Genomic DNA, 20,942 nt, shown 5'->3' on the forward strand with positions numbered 1-20,942 from the left:
ATGACCAGCCCTGCTTCTTCAATACCTCTGTGCAACGCAAAAGCATACATCCTGTCAGAAATTGATTTCCATTTTACTTGCTTTTTACAGTGCTGGGCATCTCTAAGTTAGTTCACTTGGCTTTTGCATTTCCTTTACATAAAACGAAATTAAAGAACTAGTGGGTTTGTAGGGTCAGAATGGTACTTATGAGATTTACAAGACCTGCTCCCATGTGTTTTCTCTCTGTCTGTTTTGTTTTTTTAAAAAAGGATATTGGTTTGAAAGTGTTTGCTGCATATAAGTTTAAGAATTCAGGAAGATGTAACATAGCTTAAAGAGAATGGAGGGTTTGAAGTTCTGCTACCACATGCAGAGAGAGTACATTTTAGCCTAGATTATTGCAGCCATTGGAAAACAATGAATGTTCGTGAATTAGCTATGTGACTAAAATGAACTGTTTTCTCTTTGTTAAGTTCTTCTTACTTGTCAAGATGATGATTATGATGATTGCATTAGGATTTGCAAACAAATCCCTGCCAGTAACTGGTGACTTTGACCAAGAACCGTAGCAGAATTCTCTTGGAATACACAAAGGCAGTTGTACACAAGTGCACAATTTCTTCACTAAATGTGGTGTTTAGTGTTTGTTCCAGGGCATTGTGGACGTTTGGGCTTCATACAGGGTGGGAAAAATAATTACTTTTCCCCAAAGAGAATTACTTCATTCTTATCTATAAAAGCATGAAGTCTTGTTCTTTCCTAACCGTCAAACTGATCTAGTCTGCTAATGGTTTTTCTTGATGTTATAGAACATTATTAGGGGTAGCTGTTTTCCAGGGTGTGTAGCTTTGCATTCCGGGAAAAATCTGTCTTTCGTGAGTGAACTGTTGATTCCTCAAGATAACCCCCCATAGCTGTTGGACGGCAGTGTTATTTTGGTTGTGACCTTGAAATGCTGTTCTTCTCTGAAGAACCTGTTTCAAAAGAAGTCATATGTGTCCTCAAATTTTGCTTGGAAAATGAGGTTTCCATTTGTGGATGTGTCTGTCAAAGCTTCCATTATTTGGCAACTTAAATTGTAAAAATCTAGGGCATAGAGGCAGGAAAGGCTCTGCATTTTTATCTTACCTGAGGAGCTATCCTTCCTTGTACAGCAGTTGGCCTGCCCTGGCCTTCTAAGAAATTTTATACGATATTTACAACAGGGCAGTCATTTGATTCCTTTCCCTGATACCACAAATTGCATTGTGATGGCCTGCTGTGTGAGAAGTTGGTTGCTTTTGTTAGAAGAACTACTTAAATACGGGTCATTCTTTACATGCTCTACCTATCTTTGCTAAAGCTCAGGTACAACGAACCATTAAACTGTATATATTGTGTAGCATTGTTTCTTTTCATGAAGTAGCATGAACAAAAAATTTCCACAACATTCTCAGTGGATTGGAAAGCATGTTTTAAGTCTAGCCACCTAAAACCATTAGGTGGAGATCAGAGCTTGCCACTCACATAGAGGAACAATGTTGTTTGAAATTGTTCACTGGTCATTATCGCAGCATCCTTTGCCTCCATCTTTTTACTGTTGAGGAATGAAACATAACTTGATTTGGGGCTTCACATTCTATGTAATTAGGGCTTTCCCCCACATTTTCTCTATTGCCCTTCAGCAGAGATTCTGGGAGAATTAATTTTTAGGATTACACTTCACTAGTCAGTAATGCAGGATTGGGGCATAGATTCCAGACTTTGGGGAAGTCACTATATTTCAGCCTTGGTTCCCTGTTTGTTTGTGTGTTCTTTTAATGGAAGCACCAGCCTCCTGGTAATATTGGGTTCTTATTTTTATAATCTCATATATGCTTATTCCCCCCCAGCTTCAATTTTGTCCTTTTCTTTAATCGAAGACTTTGAGCAGTTAATGTGGTTAAATGCAGACAGAAAACGCATGTGTTGCCAAGTAAAAAAGAGAAATTGCAGCTTTTATATCGTCGTTAGGGATTCTTGATTGATCTTAATAATTGCAGTGAGTCTTAGGAAAGAAGATGAGAGCAAAGTTATATCCTCATCTCCAAGTATACCAGGCCTTTTTTACACTATAGCTAGCACTTTGAAATGTTCTTGGAACACCAGAAAGGATCAGTATCAACTTGGCAGCAGTGTGCTTCTAGTTGCATTTGGAACAATCTGTGGCCTCTGAACATTTGCCAAGGGCATCCCTGACAGTTTGTTAAAATAATGAACCCCTTGGGTTAAAAAAAAAATAGTACTTAGAACATGCTGTATGAATAACTGACAATAACTTAGCATAAACTTACACTCATTTTGGGGGGAGAAATGATTTGTGAATTGGGCACTGACATGTCTACCCATCTGATTCGGAAACCAGTTCCTGAATTCTAGATGAATGCTACAGAAACAGTAGTTTGGTTTAATAAACTTTTATTTCCTTGTTGGAGAATAGCTTGATGCTAAGTTGGGGGTGGAGCTTAGTTTAGGATGAAGAAGATTTACTCCAGGATAGACTTTTCAGCCATGAAACTTCTGTTTATTTTACCCACTTTGAAGAGAACAGCTCTGGGGGAACTTTTTCCTGAAAGTCATTCTCAAGCAATGACTCAAGCTAGGAAGCCCTAGGACATGTAAGCACTGCTCAGTTTTAAAGATTCCACTTAAGGTAATCTTTAGATCTTAATGAATGTAATGTTGCATTTCACGACAGACGAAGAAATGAATCAGCGGTAACAACTGGCGTAAAAGCAAGCACGTCGTGTGGTGTCCATTTTGTTTGTCTATAGTTGACTGTTTTCTAACCCGTAGGAAGAACCGAAGAAAGTCCGCTTTGACTATGACCTATTCCTTCACTTGGAAGGCCACCCACCTGTAAATCATCTTCGCTGCGAAAAGCTCACATTCAATAACCCAACGGAAGAGTTCAGAAGAAAGTTGCTTAAAGCAGGAGGGGTAAGTCCTGTCTGTATGTCCAGAAACCATATGAAGGAGCCTGTATGCACAATCCTTGGTAAAGTCTCGGCATTGCAGAGTTTGATTTCTCACCCCTAGCCCAGAATGCTTTTGAGTAGAAAAGGCATGTTTTTTGCACCAGTGACCTGAACCCCGCAAAAATAAGTACGGAATGTACAACATTCAGCCCAGCAGACAGTCACAAGATCAAACTACTACTTGCGGGCCTATCAGCTTGAAGCTAATGTAGAACCAATTCATGCATTTCATATCCATAAAGTAAGACAGTAATTCTGAAAATGCTTGGCCAGTTTAAGATCCAAAATCAGTGAGACTGTGTTTACACTGTTGCAGACAGGACTGCACTGTTCCTACAAGATCCTGTTCAGTTTGCGGCTGATTCTAGATTGAGGTTTGTTGCCAGAAGCCCAAGATCGGTAAAAAGCCTTCTATTAGCTGTGGCCTTTTCTAGACTTGCCACAATCATCCTTACTTTGGTAACATCCAGAGGTTGATTTCTGTAATGCCCAGAAACTCCAGTTTCTTTAATAATAATAAAAAGGCTGCTAGGTTCTCTGAGAAGTCAGTAACCAGAGACAGGATGTAGGAAGCATATTAAAAAAGGTAAAGGCACCCCTGATCATTAGGTCCAGTTGTGGCCGACTCTGGGGTTGTGGCACTCATCTGGCTTTACTGGCCGAGGGAGCCGGCGTACAGCTTCCGGGTCATGTGGCCAGCATGACCAAGCCGCTTCTGGCGAACCAGAGCAGTGCACGGAAACGCAGTTTACCTTCCCGCCAGAGCGGTACCTATTTATCTACTTGCACTTTGATGTGCTTTCGAACTGCTAGGTTGGCAGGAGCAGGGACTGAAGAACAGGAGCTCACCCCATCGCAGGGATTCGAACTGCCGACCTTCTGACCGGCAAGTCCTAGGCTCTCTGTGGTTTAACCCACAGCGCCACCCGCGTCCCAGGAAGCATATTATTCAGTGCTTAAATGGACTGGGCTGGTTGCGGGTCTGTTTCCGAGTGCATTTCAAAGTGTTTTTCTTTTTACGACCCTACATAGCACCTGAAAGCATTCTCTTTCCACATCAGCCTGGGTCGTGGGTTAAGAACATTGGTGGTGTGTTTTCTTATCCAGAACAAGGTCGGTGGCTACTGGGAAAGGAGCTGTCTCAAGTGCCCCCACTTGTAGAGCTATTTCATAATTTAGCATCTAGTAGAACGAAAAATTATGAAAATGCCTTCACGTTTATTTCTTTTCCTTCCAGCAAGTAGCAGGATTTCTTGCCCCAGGAGAGTAAAATTTGCTGTTTTTTGTTTTTGCTTGCATTTTCAAACTTATTGAAAGAAAGTTAAATTGACTCTCGTTATACATTTAATTTACACAAAGCGCAAAAGATGTTAGGATTTTTTTTTGCTCCCCCCTAACATGGCCAGCATAGCAGAACCACAACTCTGGAATCTAGATTTCATATATTATTGGAGTGCATAGATGCTCAGTACTTAAATCTAGTTTCCAGCAGTATGCTAGGTGATAAGTTCATGACCTAGATTCCTCCAGGAATACTTGAGGTGCAAAAAGTTCCCAGCTGCGGCATCAACGTAGCTATCTGTTCCACTGTCATTTTACTGGACTGCTTATTAGCCGGCTGAATGACTAAAACGGGCAACAGAAATCGAATGAACTGCAATCTCAAATCAGCCCTAAAGCCTGAACAGTAGTAGTTGCTATTTATAACCTTGCTAGCACCTTGTGCAGTATTGCGGCTCCGGAGCCACATGTAGCTCTTTTACACCTTTGCCGCGGCTCCAGGGCGGATACTAGCGAGGGGAGGAGGCGCTCCCCACTGTGGCGGGCGCTGTACTGGCTGTGACGTCGCATGGGGCGGTGCGTTCGTTAGTCACGCACCGTCCCGACGTCACCTTCCCACCTGGCCGCTACATTGTAAGGGGCATGTACTCTGGTCACTGCATTGTAAGGGGCATGTACGCTGGTCACTGTTTTGAAGGGGAGTGAAGAACACACACACACAAAAAGGTAACTTGTTAATTTAACGTTTATTTCTATGAGGAGGAGTAATTCTGAGGGGTCAAACAAAGAAATAATTAAAAAAGTGACAAAAAAGTTATTTTTATAATGACGAGTTTTGCGGCTCCCAATTTTTTTTCTTCAGAAACGGGTCCAAGTGGCTCTTTTTGTCTTAAAGGTTGCAGATCCCTGTGCTAGGGAAAGGAGCAGGCTGATTTTTTAGCTAGAAAACATCATCAAGCATTTTCTCTTTTTGCATGACTATAGGGAAGCAAGCTGGAAGAGGCATCTCAAAGCCAAATGGCTAGAATTAGTATGTGTTCAGGATGTGTTCATTAATAACACACACACACACACACACACACCGTATTTTTCGCTCCATAAGATGCACTTTTTTCCTCCTAAAAAGTAAGGGGAAATGTCTGTGCGTCTTATGGAGCGAATGAGTGGTCCCTGGAGCTGAATTGCCCAGGAACAAAAAGCAGATCGTGCTTTTTTCTTTTCTTCTTCTTCTTTTTTTTTAGAAAGAGGGAAGTGGGTGTTGAAACAAAGCCGCTGATCGCCAAGCGATCAGGAGGGAGATAAGGCTGCGGGTAAAGGAGGCTGCCGCGGGGGGGGGGGAAGAGGTAAAGACAGTGAACTTGCAAGGAGAGGAGACAAGAATACTTAAACAAGCAATGAGGAGAGAAATTAGAAGAAATGGAGGAGCAAAAAACAGCTCCAGTTAAGGAAAAGACACTAAGGCAAACAAGAGGGAAAGCAACAGCTGATTGGCAAGCGATCGGGAGGCAGATAAGGGAGGCTAGCGATAAAGGAGGCTGCCTGGGAGGAGGAAGGTAAAAGCCCATGGATCCTCAGGATTTTTGCATTGGGTCACCCCAAATTCACCATCAGATCACATAGCATGTCCATGGCTACAACCTGCACCAAAAAAACCACATATCCACTGTTTTGTGGGGCCGCATTGGTGCAAAAACATGGTTACAAAGCACGGATCCACATGGATCCTCAGGATTTTTGCATTGGGTTACCCCAAACTCACCGTCAAATCACATATCATGTCTGTGGCCACAGCATGAACAACAAAAATCACACACCCACTGTTTGGTTCAGAATATTTTTTTCCTTGTTTTCCTCCTCTAAAAACTAGGTGCGTCTTAATGTCAGGTGCGTCTTATGGAGCGAAAAATACGGTATATATCAGTTATGCTTCTCTGGGCTCTTCTAACAGCATTTTTAATATGGATTTTTTTTCCAGTCAGTCTGTCCTTTCCATTGATGGTGAACTCCAAATTATACTAAAATTGATGTCAGTTATGTATGCCTACGGCAGAAACCAGAGTTTGATTTGAGTGTTGACTTCCAAGAACTTTGCCTTAGATCCTCAGCTGTTTTATAAATGTTACTAATGCTTCCATTTTAAAATAGATCATGGTAATGTCAGATGGGACCTCAGCTGCTTCAGGACAGAGTCTTCACCTCCTGAACCTTCCCAGTAATTCCCTGTCTTTTTCTGAAGTGAAGAAGAAATCATCTCATGGGCCGAAGGTGAGAGGCATAGGAGGATAAGAGAATTTGGGATGTGCGTTGGTTGAGGGTTTTGAAAGCTGTGTGGCCAAGAAGCAAGTGACAAGTTCAGAGCAATACTTAAATCAGGTGACTGAACGACCAGTCATAGTTCTAGAAAATATTTATCACCCTTGAACATTTCAGATTTTCTTCCATTTATTTGCCTTTCAAAGTGAGGTGTCTTCAACCTATGTGCATTAAATGGCCATTTTTCTTAGCAGGTGTTAAATGTGCAAACATAGTTTTTTGCACCTTATACCCTAACCTAAAGAGTAACATACGTTAGAAACTGAACAATGCAGTCATCAAAGTGCGTTTTCATTCATCCACGAAAGTCTGGTAATAGAATGTATACGAGTTTCCTCCCATTTCTCAATAAGGACCAGGCAAAGTTTAATTCAAGTAGCCTTTATTGGCATCACATAAGAACATTCAGAATACATTTAAAATAGATAGGGCAGTGCAATCTTGTCGCCACCCCAACAGCACAGTCACCCGCCAGAGGGCAGAAGGAGCGGGCAACCCGCCTCATCTCTGAGGGTGTTGAGCAAGGGCAGGATCCTGTAGCATACTTCGGCGACAAAAAATCAAATAGAGGAACTTAACTACTGTCTTGGTAAGCTCCTAGTCTCTCGCCTGTAATAAGAAGTGCATAACCTCTGATTTCCATGTTGGAACACATAGATGGTCTAGAAATTGTTGGTGGAGACCATCATACATTTTACAGTTAAGGGCCGTGTGAGCTAGAGTGTCCACCAGGTGGGCTTCGCATGGGCAGATCCTATCTCCTTCTGCCAAACCCACAAACCTACCCCAAAGGAGGTTAGAAGGAATAGAACTGAACCTAGGCAGCGAAAAGGCCCTTCTTTCTTGCAGATTAAACAAAGTTCCAAACCACTTTTCAGCAGCAGAAATCAGGTTAGATAAAATGCCAAGGAAAGCTGAATGTTAACTGTGTTCTGGGGAGCTTGTGATTTTACTACTATGGGGAGCTAAGCCCCTAATTATCTTCACTTTTAAGAGCATTTCTGCACATATTTTAATTCTTGGGTGTTTTGTGTAGCCAAGACCATTTTAACTTGCAGTAGGATAAATTGTGAAGAGTATTTTCATAGAATTGAAGAGTTGGAAGAGACCTCGAGGATCATGTAATCCAACCTCCTGCAAAGCAGGAATCTGTTGCTCAGGTTGGGGCTTAAACCCACAGCCTTGAGATTAAGAGTTTCTTGCTCTCTTGGCTGAGCTATTTTCCAAATCTATGTGAAATGCAGGTGGCTAGCAGTGATTTAACATTATGACAAGGTCCAAGCAAATGGCAAACTATTTATTTATTTGTCAGGAAGGAATAAACATGCTTCATCAGAAAACTCTCTGTGGGGTGCACATGATAACACTACCAACAAAAACTGAAAGAAATCAGCAAAACTTTAAACAAACATCAGATAGCAAAAATAAATTGTCTTGGTAGGCTTTCTGAAGTAAAAGTTTTCCAACTAGCTATTGCATGTATCCATGCTTGAGGAACGCAAGCTGAATTTGTATATCTATCTATCATCTATCTATCTATCTATCTATCTATCTATCTATCTATCTATCTATCTATCTATCTATCTATATCTATATGGTGTTTTGTGTGTTCAACTTCAACCGTTGCCTGTTTTGTGAAGAGGCAAAGCTAGAAATGGCAGGCAATACCATAGAAGAATGCCATCGTCAGTATATAACTTAAAAGCCAAGAAAATTTGTAAGCTGCTTTTTGTTAGTGGTCATTTTTGCATTAAAATGTGTTGCATTTAATTGCTTTTTCAATTTTTTTAAAAAAAACTATGTCGTAATTGGAGTCATCTGCTTTATTCCTAAAAGGTTACACTAAGTGTGGTGAAGTCAATTTATCGTAAGATTGCATGTTAGTACGGATATTTGAACTGTTTGGATCATAATTTGAACTGTTCATATCTAATGCTGGCCAACTTTTTTCCAAGCTGGGATCCAGCCTTATCTCAGACACCTCCATTCTTGTCCTGAGTTCCCCAAAAGCATTGCTTAAAATCAGGAAAGCTAGATTTCAGCTGCAACTGGAAGAGAGAATTGGCAGACCATTTACATACGATGGTTTCTTTGGGTCCTGGGAGGTGTATTGTCAGTGTGTTGCATGGCCCATCACTTTTTCTCATGGTTGGCTCTGCAAGTAGTTGATGAAGAAAGCAAACCAAGAATTAACTTTTCATTATATAATATCTTGCACACATGCACGAGTTACTCGAATTCTTCCGTGACGGTTATGGTGTTTGAATGCAATGGATTGTCCATTCGACTTGCACGAGGATCTCATGAACTACAATCACGAGGTTGCAAAGAGGGTCAGTTCCCTCGAATTGGTCTTATGTGTATGTGTTACGCCATCTATAGGATTCATTCCAGTAGACACCCCACAAATATGACAAATTATGTCATATCCGGTCACGTAGTTTAAGTGCACAATTTTAGCAATAGGATTAAAGATTCAGAGCTGTATTCTAATTCATTGGTTTCAAAGGAATTCAGTTTACTTCGTGCTAGATTTTGCCTTTTAAAAATGTTTGGCAATAAGAGGAAAACCCTCCTTACTTTCACTTTGGGGGGTATCTAGCAGGTTAACTAAAACTTAAAATAAAACATTCCATTTAAGGAGTGCTGGGTTCCTATTTGCTGTATCTACTTTATGATTTAACAACACCAACCTGTTAGATAAAATAGTGTTGTTGTTGTTGTTTAAATATCTATATTGCTGTTCATAGTATTTCCCCTCACATAGTGGTAAGCAGTAGTAATACAATACAATACAATACAATACAATACAATACAATACAATACAATACAATACAATACAATACTTTGTAGATAAATACAAAGACAAAAATTCCTTTCTATGGAGCACCCTCCCACCAGATGTCAAACAGATAAACAACTATTTGACTTTTAGAAGACATCTGAAGGCAGCCCTGTTCAGGGAAGTTTTTAATGATTGATATTTTATTTTGTTTTTAATATTTTGTTGGGGGCCGCATGGCAACCCAGGCAGATGAGCAACAGATAAATAATAAAAGAATAAAAATTACTATTATTATTATTAAAAGTTAACTTTGTGGTTTCCATTGTTGCAGGACCCAAGTAAGATTATAAGCACTTGCAGCAGCAGCAGCAGCAACAGTTTTTCAAAGCCCCATAAATTAACTAAGGAGCACAAGGAGAAACCTTCTAAAGACTCGAAAGAACATAAAAGTGCCTTCAAAGAACCTTCCAGGGAACATAACAAATCTTCCAAAGAGTCCTCCAAAAAACCCAAAGAAAACAAACCACTAAAGGATGAAAAAATTGTTCCTAAAATGGCCTTCAAGGAACCCAAACCCATGTCAAAGGAGCCAAAATCCGAAAACAACATCCTTACCATAGCAGGTGGACAGCAACAAGAGAAGAAAGCCCCCACGAAAAGGCCTCCGGGGATGGATTCTGAGGATCTTGCAGCCAAAAAGAAGAGGAAAAGTGGCTCGGAGGCTTTATTTAAGAGTTTTTCCAGTGCTCCCCCACTGATACTTACTTGTTCCACGGCGGACAGAAAACAGACAAAGGATAAATCTCAGTTTAAGATTGGGAAAGTCAAAATGGAAAGCGAGACACTGGAAAAGAAGAAGACCACATTACCCCCCTTTGATGATATTGTGGATCCTAACGATTCCGATATGGAGGAGAACATGTCCTCGAAATCTGAAGTAAGGCTTTTATATGGCTATTATCCCTTCCTCAGTTTATCCCTTAAAAAAAGAGAGAGAGAAAAGGATGTACATAATAGGTGGTATCAAACTTAAGTTTTACTCAGAGCAGGGGTAGGTCCATTAATTTAATTGGGTCTACTCTGTGCAGTTTAGTTGAGCAGCACCATGTGCGTGCATAGCTGTCAAGCGTCCCTTATTTGGCGGGACAGTCCCTTATCCCAGCGCCATGCCCCGCTGTTGTCCCTTATTGATGATGTCCCTTAAATAAGCTACTGGAGGTAATGGGGCCCTTTCTATGTCCAGCTGTCCTTTGTCAACAACACATTGTTGCTGTTTTTTTGTGTTGAATATATGCTATATGGTAATTTATGGACCTAATAGTTATCTAAAGCCATTTGCACGCAACGAAATATGTATATTTTATCAAAGTAATTGTTGATCCCTTATTTTCGAGGCTGCTGGTCCCTTATTTTCAAATCTGTAAGTTGACAGCTATGTGTGTGTGCAGGTTCTGTTTCGTTATTCAAAACCATGGAAATTGGTTGTTGGCACACTTTCATTTGCAGATGCTTTGGCTGATTTCATTTTTGACCCTCTCGGGAGTTGCATCAGTTTGTTGTTGCTTTATTAATAATGCTGCAGAAATGTGTGTTAACGGAGGCCGTTCAATGTGATTGCTTCTCGCTGCCAGGAAACAGATTGGGTTTTATGATTATTTTTTTCTTGTGGGCAGACGTGTTATAGCGTATACTAATTGATGCATGCAAAGGGATAATACATTGAAAATCGGCTTTGAATGGGAAAGAGATGTGTAAGTTTGTATATGATTGCAACGGCTCGTTCTTAGCCAAGATGCTAATTGCTTGCCCACGGATGCTTAAGATATCATTAATTGCTAGGGATCCCTCCAAGGCCCATTCATAGAAGTGTGTTCATCACTTATCTCAACTTGGTAACTTAAAGATGAATATGCATATGGTATGGAACAGTATTGTGTGTCCAGTTCATAGCTGTCAAGTGTCCCTTATTTGGTGGGACAGTCCCTTATCCCAGCGCCATGTCCCGCTGCTGTCCCTTATTGATGATGTCCCTTAAATTTCCTGGGTTTCAAAGGAAGCAGCTCCTTTCCCTTCCTCGCTGCCAGCCAGGGAGGAGGGAGGCTCCAGCTGTGTTTCTTGGCTGCATTGCTCACCGAATAAGGAGTCTAAGAACGACTGGGGGTGTGTGGAGCGTGCATGCCTTATGCTGATCAAATCGGCTGCGTTGCCTGGGGACTTGCCTTTGCTCAGCGCTTCCGAGCGGAGAGGTGACGATGGTTTTCCTTGAGGCTTGAGACTTTGTTTGGCTGCTGGCTGGACTTTCTGCCTTTGGCTCGGAGGGGCTCAGAAGTTGAACATACCTATGCCTAGATAATCCCTTATTTTGGCTACTGATCCCTTATTTTTGAGGCCGCTGGCCCCTTATTTTCAAATCTGTCAGTTGACAGCTATGGTCCAGTTGACACTGTGGGCTTAAGCTGTTCTGACTGATAAGTCATCATTTGGTGCTAGTATTAATGAGTGTTGAACTTGCATTACATCACAAAGTAAAATTCAGCAATGTGTTAGGATTCATACTTCTGAAGTTCATGCTTGTGTGGGAAATATGAATTGGCTCTTAGATACTTGATAGTGTGAAATGAATGTAAACAGCAGAATATATTTTAAGCGTCACATGTACTTTAGCACGAATCTCTGAACAGATGGTTGTCTAGTAGAGGAATACATTTCATAGACTTCAGGGTTGTAAGGTGTTCTTTATGACAGAAAGGAGATGGTTATATTTAGTGAGTTGCCAACTGAGGATTGTAGGCTGCACCTCAGACCTATTAACCTCCATCATGAATATTCTGGGAGAATCAAAAGCCTTTATCTCGCCCGACTTGAGTTCTGTAAGTTTGCTTGCCTACTTTAGTCATCCACACTATTTGCTCTACAAAAAAGTTCTGTGGTGAACTCCTGTGCTATCTCTTTTTTTTGCTTATGAAAGTGTAATTTGGTGTGTAATGTGTAGTCTTTGTGGGGTTGGTGGGTCTTTGCATTTTTCCCCTATGCTTGTAGCACTAGATGATTTTCCTGGTTGTTGCTTTTTAAAAAGTTGATAGTTGTAATATTTAAAAGTTATATAGCACTTTCTGAATCTCTAGAGTGCTGCAAGCGGACTTTCGGTACTTATTTTGTAGAAGGGATTGAAGCACAGGAAATTTAAAGGTAAAGGGACTCCTGACCATTAGGTCCAGTCGTGGCTGACTCTGGGGTGCGGCGCTCATCTCGCTTTATTGGCCGAGGGAGCTGGCATACAGCTTCCGGGTCATGTGGCCAGCATGACTAAGCCGCTTCTGGCAAACCAGATCAGCGCATGGAAATGCCGTTTACCTTCCCACCGGAGTGGTACCTATTTATCTACTTGCACTTTGACGTGCTTTCAAACTGCTAGGTTGGCAGGAGCTGGGACTGAGCAACTGGAGCTCACCCCGTCACGGGGATTTCAACCGCCGACCTTCTGATCAGCAAGTCCTAGGCTATGTGGTTTAACCCACAGAGCCACCCGCATCCCTACAGGAAATTTAGGTTTGTGCAATTACTGTGTATTAAAGTTCTTCTGCCCTAGCACAACAACTGGAAAGTGTGGGATGAACAAATGACCAAAAGGAAAACATATAAGCATCCCACAAGGAAATCAGAGCGATTGATCATGGTCATGTAACATCACAAACAAATTGGAACAAATGTTCAGTAATGAGTGGCTATAATCTAACCTCTGTGTGAGCTTTGTGCACGCCGGGTGGATAAAGGATAAATAGCTTGTCTGGAGGAGCTCTCTCCTATTGCTCCTAGGCTCTGGAATTCCCTTTCCCAAGAGGTCTGTTTGGCTCCATTATTCACTGGTATTCAGGTAGCTGTGCTGACGTGGGTGTTCCCAGCTGGCGTATGTGAGGAGAGCTGTTTGAATTTGACATGGTGATGCTCACTTTTTTGGATTAGTGCTGCTTTTAAGTAGTACAGTGGACGCTCAGGTTGCAAATGTGATCCGTGCGCAATGCACGTTCGCAACCCGCAGCATTTGTAACACATAGGTGGCAATTCGGCACTTCTGCACATGAGCAAAGCATGTTTTAGCGCTTCTGCGCATGCGCAACTGCTGAAACCCGGAAGTAACCCCTTCCAGTACTTCCGGGTTTTCGGCGGTCCGTAACCCAAAAAAACGCAACCTGAAGCGTCTGTAGCTCAAGGTATGACTGTATTTGTTGTACACTACCTTGGATGTCTGAGTGACAGGTAGAATATTGATGTTTTTAAATAAGCTTCCAGTTCAGTGAAAAGTTCTAATTGTCCAAAAGGCTGATTTACATAGAAATTGAAGGACACACAAATCTTGTTTGGTGATATATGCGATATGGGCACAGCAACAAAGCCAACAAGGTTTCCTGGCCCAGTATTACCCCCACAGAACAACAACAACCCCTTCTTCTTCTTCTTCTTCTTCTTCTTCTTCTTCTTCTTCTTCTTCTTCTTCTTCTTCTTCTTCTTCATGCTACCTGTCTGACTGGGTTGCCCCAGCCATTTCCAACAATTTATAAAACCATAGTAAACAGTTGAACACTAAAAGCTTCCCTATATAGGGCCAACTTCAGATATAGAAGACACCTGAAAAGTCTTTTTAGAAGAGTCATAGTTCTTCATCTCCTTGGCATTTGCTGGGAAGCCGTTCCACAGGACTGGTGCCACCACCGAGAAGGCCCTCTGCCTGGTTCCCTGTACCTTCACTTCTTGCAATGAGAGAACCGCCAGAAGGCCCTCGGTGCTGGACCTCTGTGTCTGGGCTGAACAATGGGGGTGGAGACGCTCCTTCAGGTATTTTGGAATATTGTGAAGCTTCTTGACATCTGACGGGAGGCGGGTGCCACCACCGAGAAGGCCCTCTGCCTGGTTCCCTGTATCTTCACTTCACGCTATGAGGAAACCGCCAGAAGGCCCTTGGAGGTTGCCTAGGTTAACTTATTGGACTGTTAAAAAGGTAAAAAGGGGTAAAGGGAAGACAATGCACACACCCTGAGCTCCTGGGAGGAAATGCAAGATGTAAATATATAATTCCATTCCTGTTAAAAAAAACCCAAAAAATATTCATGTAAAGAAAAATAAGCATACACAAAGCCAGAAAGGCATCCCTCCTCTTCCTTTAACCGCAACACTACAGTCCTGATGCTTTACAACAAAGCAAAAAATCTTGCCAACCCTGAAGGTATAAATATACGTACACCACATATAGTAGTTTATTGTCAAAATCAGCTGGTCACTGCAGAATAGTTTTTAATTGCTTTACAAAATAGGATTAGAGAGGGAGAGAGATTAACATAATCCTATATCTGTTCAAAAATAAATCCCATTGATTTGCAGCACAATCCTAACCACCCACTCAAATTCTGTAGGATATATCCCCAGGTGAATGGGATTAAAGATGGCAGCCTTACTCCCAGAAAAGTGAGCATAAGATCCTGGGAAGCACCAGATTCAAAGCAGGCTATGAATTAGACAAATAAACTGCCCTGTTGAGCAGCCCAGGACAAAATAAACTTTTATAGCTTTTTATATTTAGAAACAACACTTAGCACATTTTAACAGCATCTTAAAAGTGGGTTGTGCTCTTTTATATTTCTCTTCAAAATTATTCAATAGATAAAATATATAATAAAGTGGTACCTCTGGTTAGGTACTTAATCCGTTCCGGAGGTCCGTTTTTAACCTGAAACTGTTCTTAACCTGAAGCACCACTTTAGCTAATGGGGCCTCCTGCTGCCTCGGTGCCGCCTGAGCACGATTTCTGTTCTCATCCTGAAGCAAAGTTCTTAAGCCGAGGTACTATTTCTGGGTTAGCAGAGTCTGTAACCTGAAGCGTATGTAACCTGAAGCGCATGTGACCCGAGGTACCACTGTATGCTATTCCTTACAAAAAAAGAAGAGACAACAAAACTATACAAGTTTTAGAAGACACCTGAAGGCAGCCCTGTATCAGGAAGTTCTTGATATTTTTGATATTTTATTATGTATTTGTGTGTGTTGGAAACCGCCCAGGGTGCCTGGGGCAACCCAGCCAGATGGGTGGGGTATAAACAATAAAATTATTATTAATAATAATTATTACTATTCACCATACCAGGCTAAGTTCCGTGTGCTAGTTTGGGTTTATAAAGTCCTGTATAGCTTGGAACCAGGTTACCTGAAAGATTGTCTCATCCTGTATATATCCAATTGATACATCCAGCTAAGGTGAGGAACTCCTGCAGGTACCATCTTCTCGTGTGGTCCATTTCACACAGTCTAGGAATTGGGCCTTTTGTGGTATGGTCCCAACCCTTTGGAGTCTCCTCCCATTAAATATTAGAGAAGAAAAGTGTCTGCTATCTTTTCAGCACTTACTGAAGACATTTGTCTTCCTACAACCCTTTTTAAAGTACAGATCTTTCCCCAAATTCCTCTGCGTTGGAATTGCTTTTAGGTGTTTTCTGTTTTTCCTGCCCTGGGCTTATTTAAATTGGCAAGATATACATATATGTGTGTGTGTTTTCACATTTTGGCCAAAGTGGATGAAATTTACAGACACATGAGCCCTTCCAGAGCGGCTCAAACCTGCCAAATTGCAGACAAATAGGCCCAGGGGATTTAATGCAGAGCACCTTCAAAGTTTCACAACGAAAGAATTGAAGGCATGGTATTTTTTTATTTTCTTATTTGTGGTTGAACCTTCTGAGGGGTTGAAAGGCTGGTGGGCGTAACTGGTGGTCTGATTCTGATCTGGAGGCACATATTGTGCTAGGAAAAGATAAAGTAATTAATAGATTTACAGTGCAGTCCTTATACATGTGTATTCAGAAACAAGTCTCATTTGTGTTCTGTGGGGGTTACTCACAAGTAAGGGGTGTGGGGTTGCATCCTAAGTGTTTGAAGACTTATGAGCTACATGGCCTTGTTAACAGCAGAAATATTTTGTTTTTAAGATAAAGGATAGTTCTAGATCACTTTTACTGCTCTTGATTTTTATTTTCAAGAAATAACTTTCTAATGTTGCTTTAAAAAGACTTATAGAAGTTACGTATTACTTACCCTTTTAAAATTAAATATTTTTAGAGAGAAGATTCAGACGCTACCTTTTTTTAACGCTAAACATCTAAAAATGACGCTAAAGGTTATGCACCCGGCAATTTTCTTTGCCGCCCTGACCAGTGTAAAATGCTGATTAAAACTCGTGCTGCAGACACAGGCTACATTTCAGCAGAATTTGTTTTTTAATGGCACCTCTTGGCCAGAAGAGGTAAATTAAAATTATCCCATCGCATAAAGGAGTTGTTGAGAATAAATACGTTGCTAGAAATCTGGTGGGATTTCATAGGGTGCTCAAAAGCTGAGTAAGTTTTAACTCCCTTGCAGCCTCATTCATAGACAGTTTATACTGTCTGGAGCCAAGCAATAAATAGCTTGCTAGAGGAACCATCATTAGGTTTTCCCATGATGAAAGCTACTTGCTGACAGAAGGTGGTCTTTCGTTTTATTTCTAAGGTGGGTCTTTAACGACTGTTTCTCTTAGTGTGGGGCAAAGGTTGTAAAACACAGGAAGGATGTGGCTGAAATTGCCTCCCTTCATTTTTATACCATGGCCCTAACTCAGTTACAACTAGGGCTAAAGGATGTTTCTGTTCCATGCTTTGAAATGCGTCTGATGCTCACCCACACAGAGATCTTGGAGGCAAACCATTTGTAAGCACAGACAAGCTACAGCTTCTTTATGAAAGTTTTAGCCAAAACATTGGCATTGGAAGAAACTGTTAATCAACAAGCATGTTGAAGATATTAATGCAGCCGAAATAGCTTTACACTTTGTAAGAAAAACGACGTTGCATTTCTTAGACGAGAACTGAACTTCCCAATAGCAACATTTTTCAATGATCAGGTATAGAAAACTGCTGCTGACTTCTTTTGCTGCTTCGGATAGTAAAAGCACGGCCGTTCAGTGGTAATTCTGAAATGGACTGGTGTTGCCGCAATTTCCACAGGCAGCTGCCACTCTGCTGAGTAGAAACATTGAGTGATTTTTAACTGCGTATCATGGAATATGCTGCCTTTATCCTACGTGGAAATGTAAACATGCTTTTAATTAGCAGAAATGTAATAGTTAATATATGGGACGTGGGTGGTGCAGTGGGTTAAACCACAGAGCCTTGGACTTGCCGATCAGAAGGTTGGCGGTTCGAATCCCCATGATGGGGTGAGCTCCTGTTCTTCAGTTCCTGCTCCTGCCAACCTAGCAGTTCGAAAGCACATCAAAGTGCAAGTAGATAAATAGGTACCGCTCCGGTGGGAAGGTAAACAGCATTTCCGTGTGCTGCTCTGGTTCGCCAGAAGCGGCTTAGTCATGCTGGCCACATGACCCGGAAGCTGTACGCCGGCTCCCTTGGCCAGTAAAGCGATATGAGCGCCACAACCCCAGAGTTGGTCACGACTGGACCTAATGGTCAGGGGCCCCTTTACCCAATAGTTAATATAACCCAGAAGCAAATTACCTGCAGGTATGGATACTAGGATGCTCATCTGATCAATAATCTCTGTCCGTTGTGTCTAGATACCACAAATCTTGTGTTCAGTTGCACTACCACACTGTTACTCTAGACATTTAAGATTTTCCTTGTTTATGTTTCCTACCAAAACAAATCTCAAACGTTTCCCTACTTTTATCTAAACTATGCACACTGTTACACTGATATATATATTTTGAAATATATCCTTGTCGTTTGAGGATGTTAAGCATTCATCTCAGCAGCAATCTGTATATTAACCACTGTGGTAGATCCTTTAAGGTATGAGTAACATTTATATGAGCTAGCAAAGCCATCCAGAAGCGCTTGTGGATTCAGGCAGGTCAAAATTCCATGCTGTGACTTTTGTTGGCTCTCATCTGAAGTGTGTACAGGAACAAGGCAAAGGGCGGGAGGGAAGGAAAGGTGTAAAATTTATGGCTATTGAGGCAGTGGGAAAGTAGCTCGGTCCACTTAAAACTCTAAAAGCTCTGCCTTTATCTTTTTTAAAGAGCTGTACAAAACTTCAATCACAGGATGTTTGATTTCATTAAAAAAAAATGCCCGGCAGTTTCCTATACTGCGCCATGTAGCTTCATGATAACAAAATGCTTGGCCTTGTTTTCGCTGTCTGCCTGTGGTGGTGGGTCTTGCAGTATTTACACAAGGGGCTAACTGTTTTGTAAAGGGGAAACTTTGAAACCTCGGATCCCCTTAAAGATTATTTCAGGCTGAACCTGCGGCTTATGAAAATAACTGTGGCCGAGAGAAGACGGGAGCGGGGTTCTGTTTTCTTGCTTTTCTATCAACACACCTCCCTGAAACAGGGAGAATGAAAGTCAGGAGCGTCATCTTGTAAATAAGGATGGGGACCTTTTGTCAGCCCAAGCCCCACATGGGTGGGGACCGAGGCAAAAGTGAGCAGAGCAATAAGTGAATGCTACTTTTGTTCCGCTAGGCTAGTTTCTTAGGCTCACACGTCTTCCCTTATTTTCCATCCTGGCAAAGAAGAAGGATTGTCAGAGTTCAAGGGACTCATTCCAGCCTGGAGGATGCAAAGTGGGTGTGATGGCCTGGGAATCAGATTCAGAGGCTGAACCTGAGGAATCCTAGCATGCACAGGATTCCCCGCCTCCAGAACCAGCTAAGCCGGGGCTGGGGCTTGAGCCTGAAGGGTCCTCACCTGTGCTGGATCCTCAGGTGCAGGCATCAGCTGAATCTGCTCTGGCTCTGGAGGTGATCAAGGACCCATTGCCTGCAGGTGCTCCACTCTCAGCCCCGTCAGGGGAAGCTGAGGTTGCCTCTGGGTCCAGAACCCTTCAGCGTCTCCTGAACTGCAGAGGCTCAGGGCAGAGAGGTGGAGGGAGCTAAGTTCCCGCAGGAGGAGAGCTCGCCTTCAGGCCAGGAGAGGCGAGTCACCAGAGGATTGGGGCCGCCCTATGCCTCAGGGCAGATAAAAGCCAGCCAGCCCAGTCCCAGGTTGCGGGAGCAACATTGTTGGTAACCTGTTCCTGCCGGCACCCTGTCCTGCTCTTCTGCCAGAGTTCCTGACCCCACCTGACTCCTTGCCTTGGACCCAGCTTCAGCCTTGATGTACAGCCTCCATACCACACCCTTGACCTCGGACTGGACTCGGACCACGCTGCCCGGTAACCCCCCGGGACCAGCACAGTGGGGCTTGTAAGAGCTGCTTCTTGGGACAGTGTCTCATCTGTAGAGCATCCCAAGAGCCAGATAGGGTGGCCTGCAAGTCTACATTGGGCCTCCATCCTTGAGGTGCCCTGTCAAGGATCCATATGGAAGTCTTAGAGGATCCATATAGACCAGTCTTAGAGTGAGGATGAGGCAGAGATCTTCTTCTGCCCAACCTAGAGCAGCTCCTTTAGCCACTGGCTGCACAGTCCCTCATCCACAAAGGAATTCACCCACCCCCAAGGGTTGGTGTGTGTGGAAGTCCCACCAGAATAGCCTGCAGAAATTCCAAGGTAGTGACAGGGAGGGATGAACTGGCCTGGTTTGACTGGATTCCAAGCTGTATTGCCATTGCTTAACAGCATTGGGCTTAATTGCTACACCAGCTCCTGGCTGGTGGGTTCACTCTTCTGTCCCAATTTTTGCACCAGCCTAGCATTGCCATTGGAGGCTTTGGATTTGGCAGTGGCTATGCCACTCCATCATTCCTCTGCTTCCTGGCCTGGGTTTGGGTTTCTGTGCTCACTGTTGATGTGAACCAAATGCACCAAATACACATTTAGATGTTTGGTGATGACAATCCAAAGAGAATAATCAAGGAAATTACAGGTTTTGGCCAATGAAGTTATCTTGTTGCAAGAGTTCTGCCAATGCAATGGAACTTCCTTTCCCTACACACACCCCAGATCTGCTCTGCAAGATGTGGGAGCTCCCAGAATAGATTTGGGGGGCATGAGAAGAATGGGAGATGAAGTCCTGTTGCAGTCCTTGTGCTGTTGAGACATTATTGGATGCAGCCCTGTTTGTTTTAAATTAGAAGGAGGAAAATGAAATGCAAAAACATTAGCGATGTTTTTAATGTGCTCAGTACATTATCCACAAAGAAATCAGTGTGTGTTCTGAGTACGCCCTAGATAAGTTTGAATCTTTGTTGCCTTCGATTGCATGTGTGCCTATAGCAACATGGATGATAGATTTGCTGATCATAGCATCCTGCTGACTGTATAAATGCAAAATGTGCAGATCAGTATTTCCTTCCCGGAAGATGGACGATAGGTGGAAATTATCTATCTATACCTATAATAAAAGTATAAGCATGTTGTCGCGCTGCAGTTTGCTTTGCCACAGAGAGGTGGCGGTGTGAACTACAATGTGACAAGAGTCAGTATGAATGGGTGGCCCAGCTGATCTGCGGGGAGGTAGATCCTGAATAGGCTACAGCAGCCTCCTCCCCCAGTAACCTGCTTGCTTTGCTGGCTCCTGCCTGCCAGCTCTGGGGCCTCTGCCCCCAGCACTTAGGTCCCCTGGCTAGCAGGTACCACTGCTGGTCACCCTGTTCCTCAGCCA

General features: G+C 42.6%; 1 protein-coding gene across 10 annotated transcripts in view; it reads left to right on the forward strand.

Moving 5' to 3' along the window:
* Window positions 1-20,942, forward strand: part of MLLT3 (MLLT3 super elongation complex subunit) — a 135,480-nt gene that overhangs the window by 79,525 nt on the left and 35,013 nt on the right. For all 10 annotated transcript variants that reach the window (XM_081894329.1, XM_081894326.1, XM_081894327.1 and 7 more), the window contains 3 exons: window positions 2,797-2,940; window positions 6,405-6,524; window positions 9,689-10,294. In XM_081894329.1, the coding sequence (XP_081750455.1) occupies window positions 2,797-2,940; window positions 6,405-6,524; window positions 9,689-10,294 (870 nt within the window). The remainder of the gene's footprint in view (window positions 1-2,796; window positions 2,941-6,404; window positions 6,525-9,688; window positions 10,295-20,942) is intronic.

The sequence above is a fragment of the Podarcis melisellensis genome (assembly GCF_964234715.1).
Source record: "Podarcis melisellensis genome assembly, chromosome: 17".
Classification (NCBI taxonomy): domain Eukaryota; kingdom Metazoa; phylum Chordata; class Lepidosauria; order Squamata; family Lacertidae; genus Podarcis; species Podarcis melisellensis.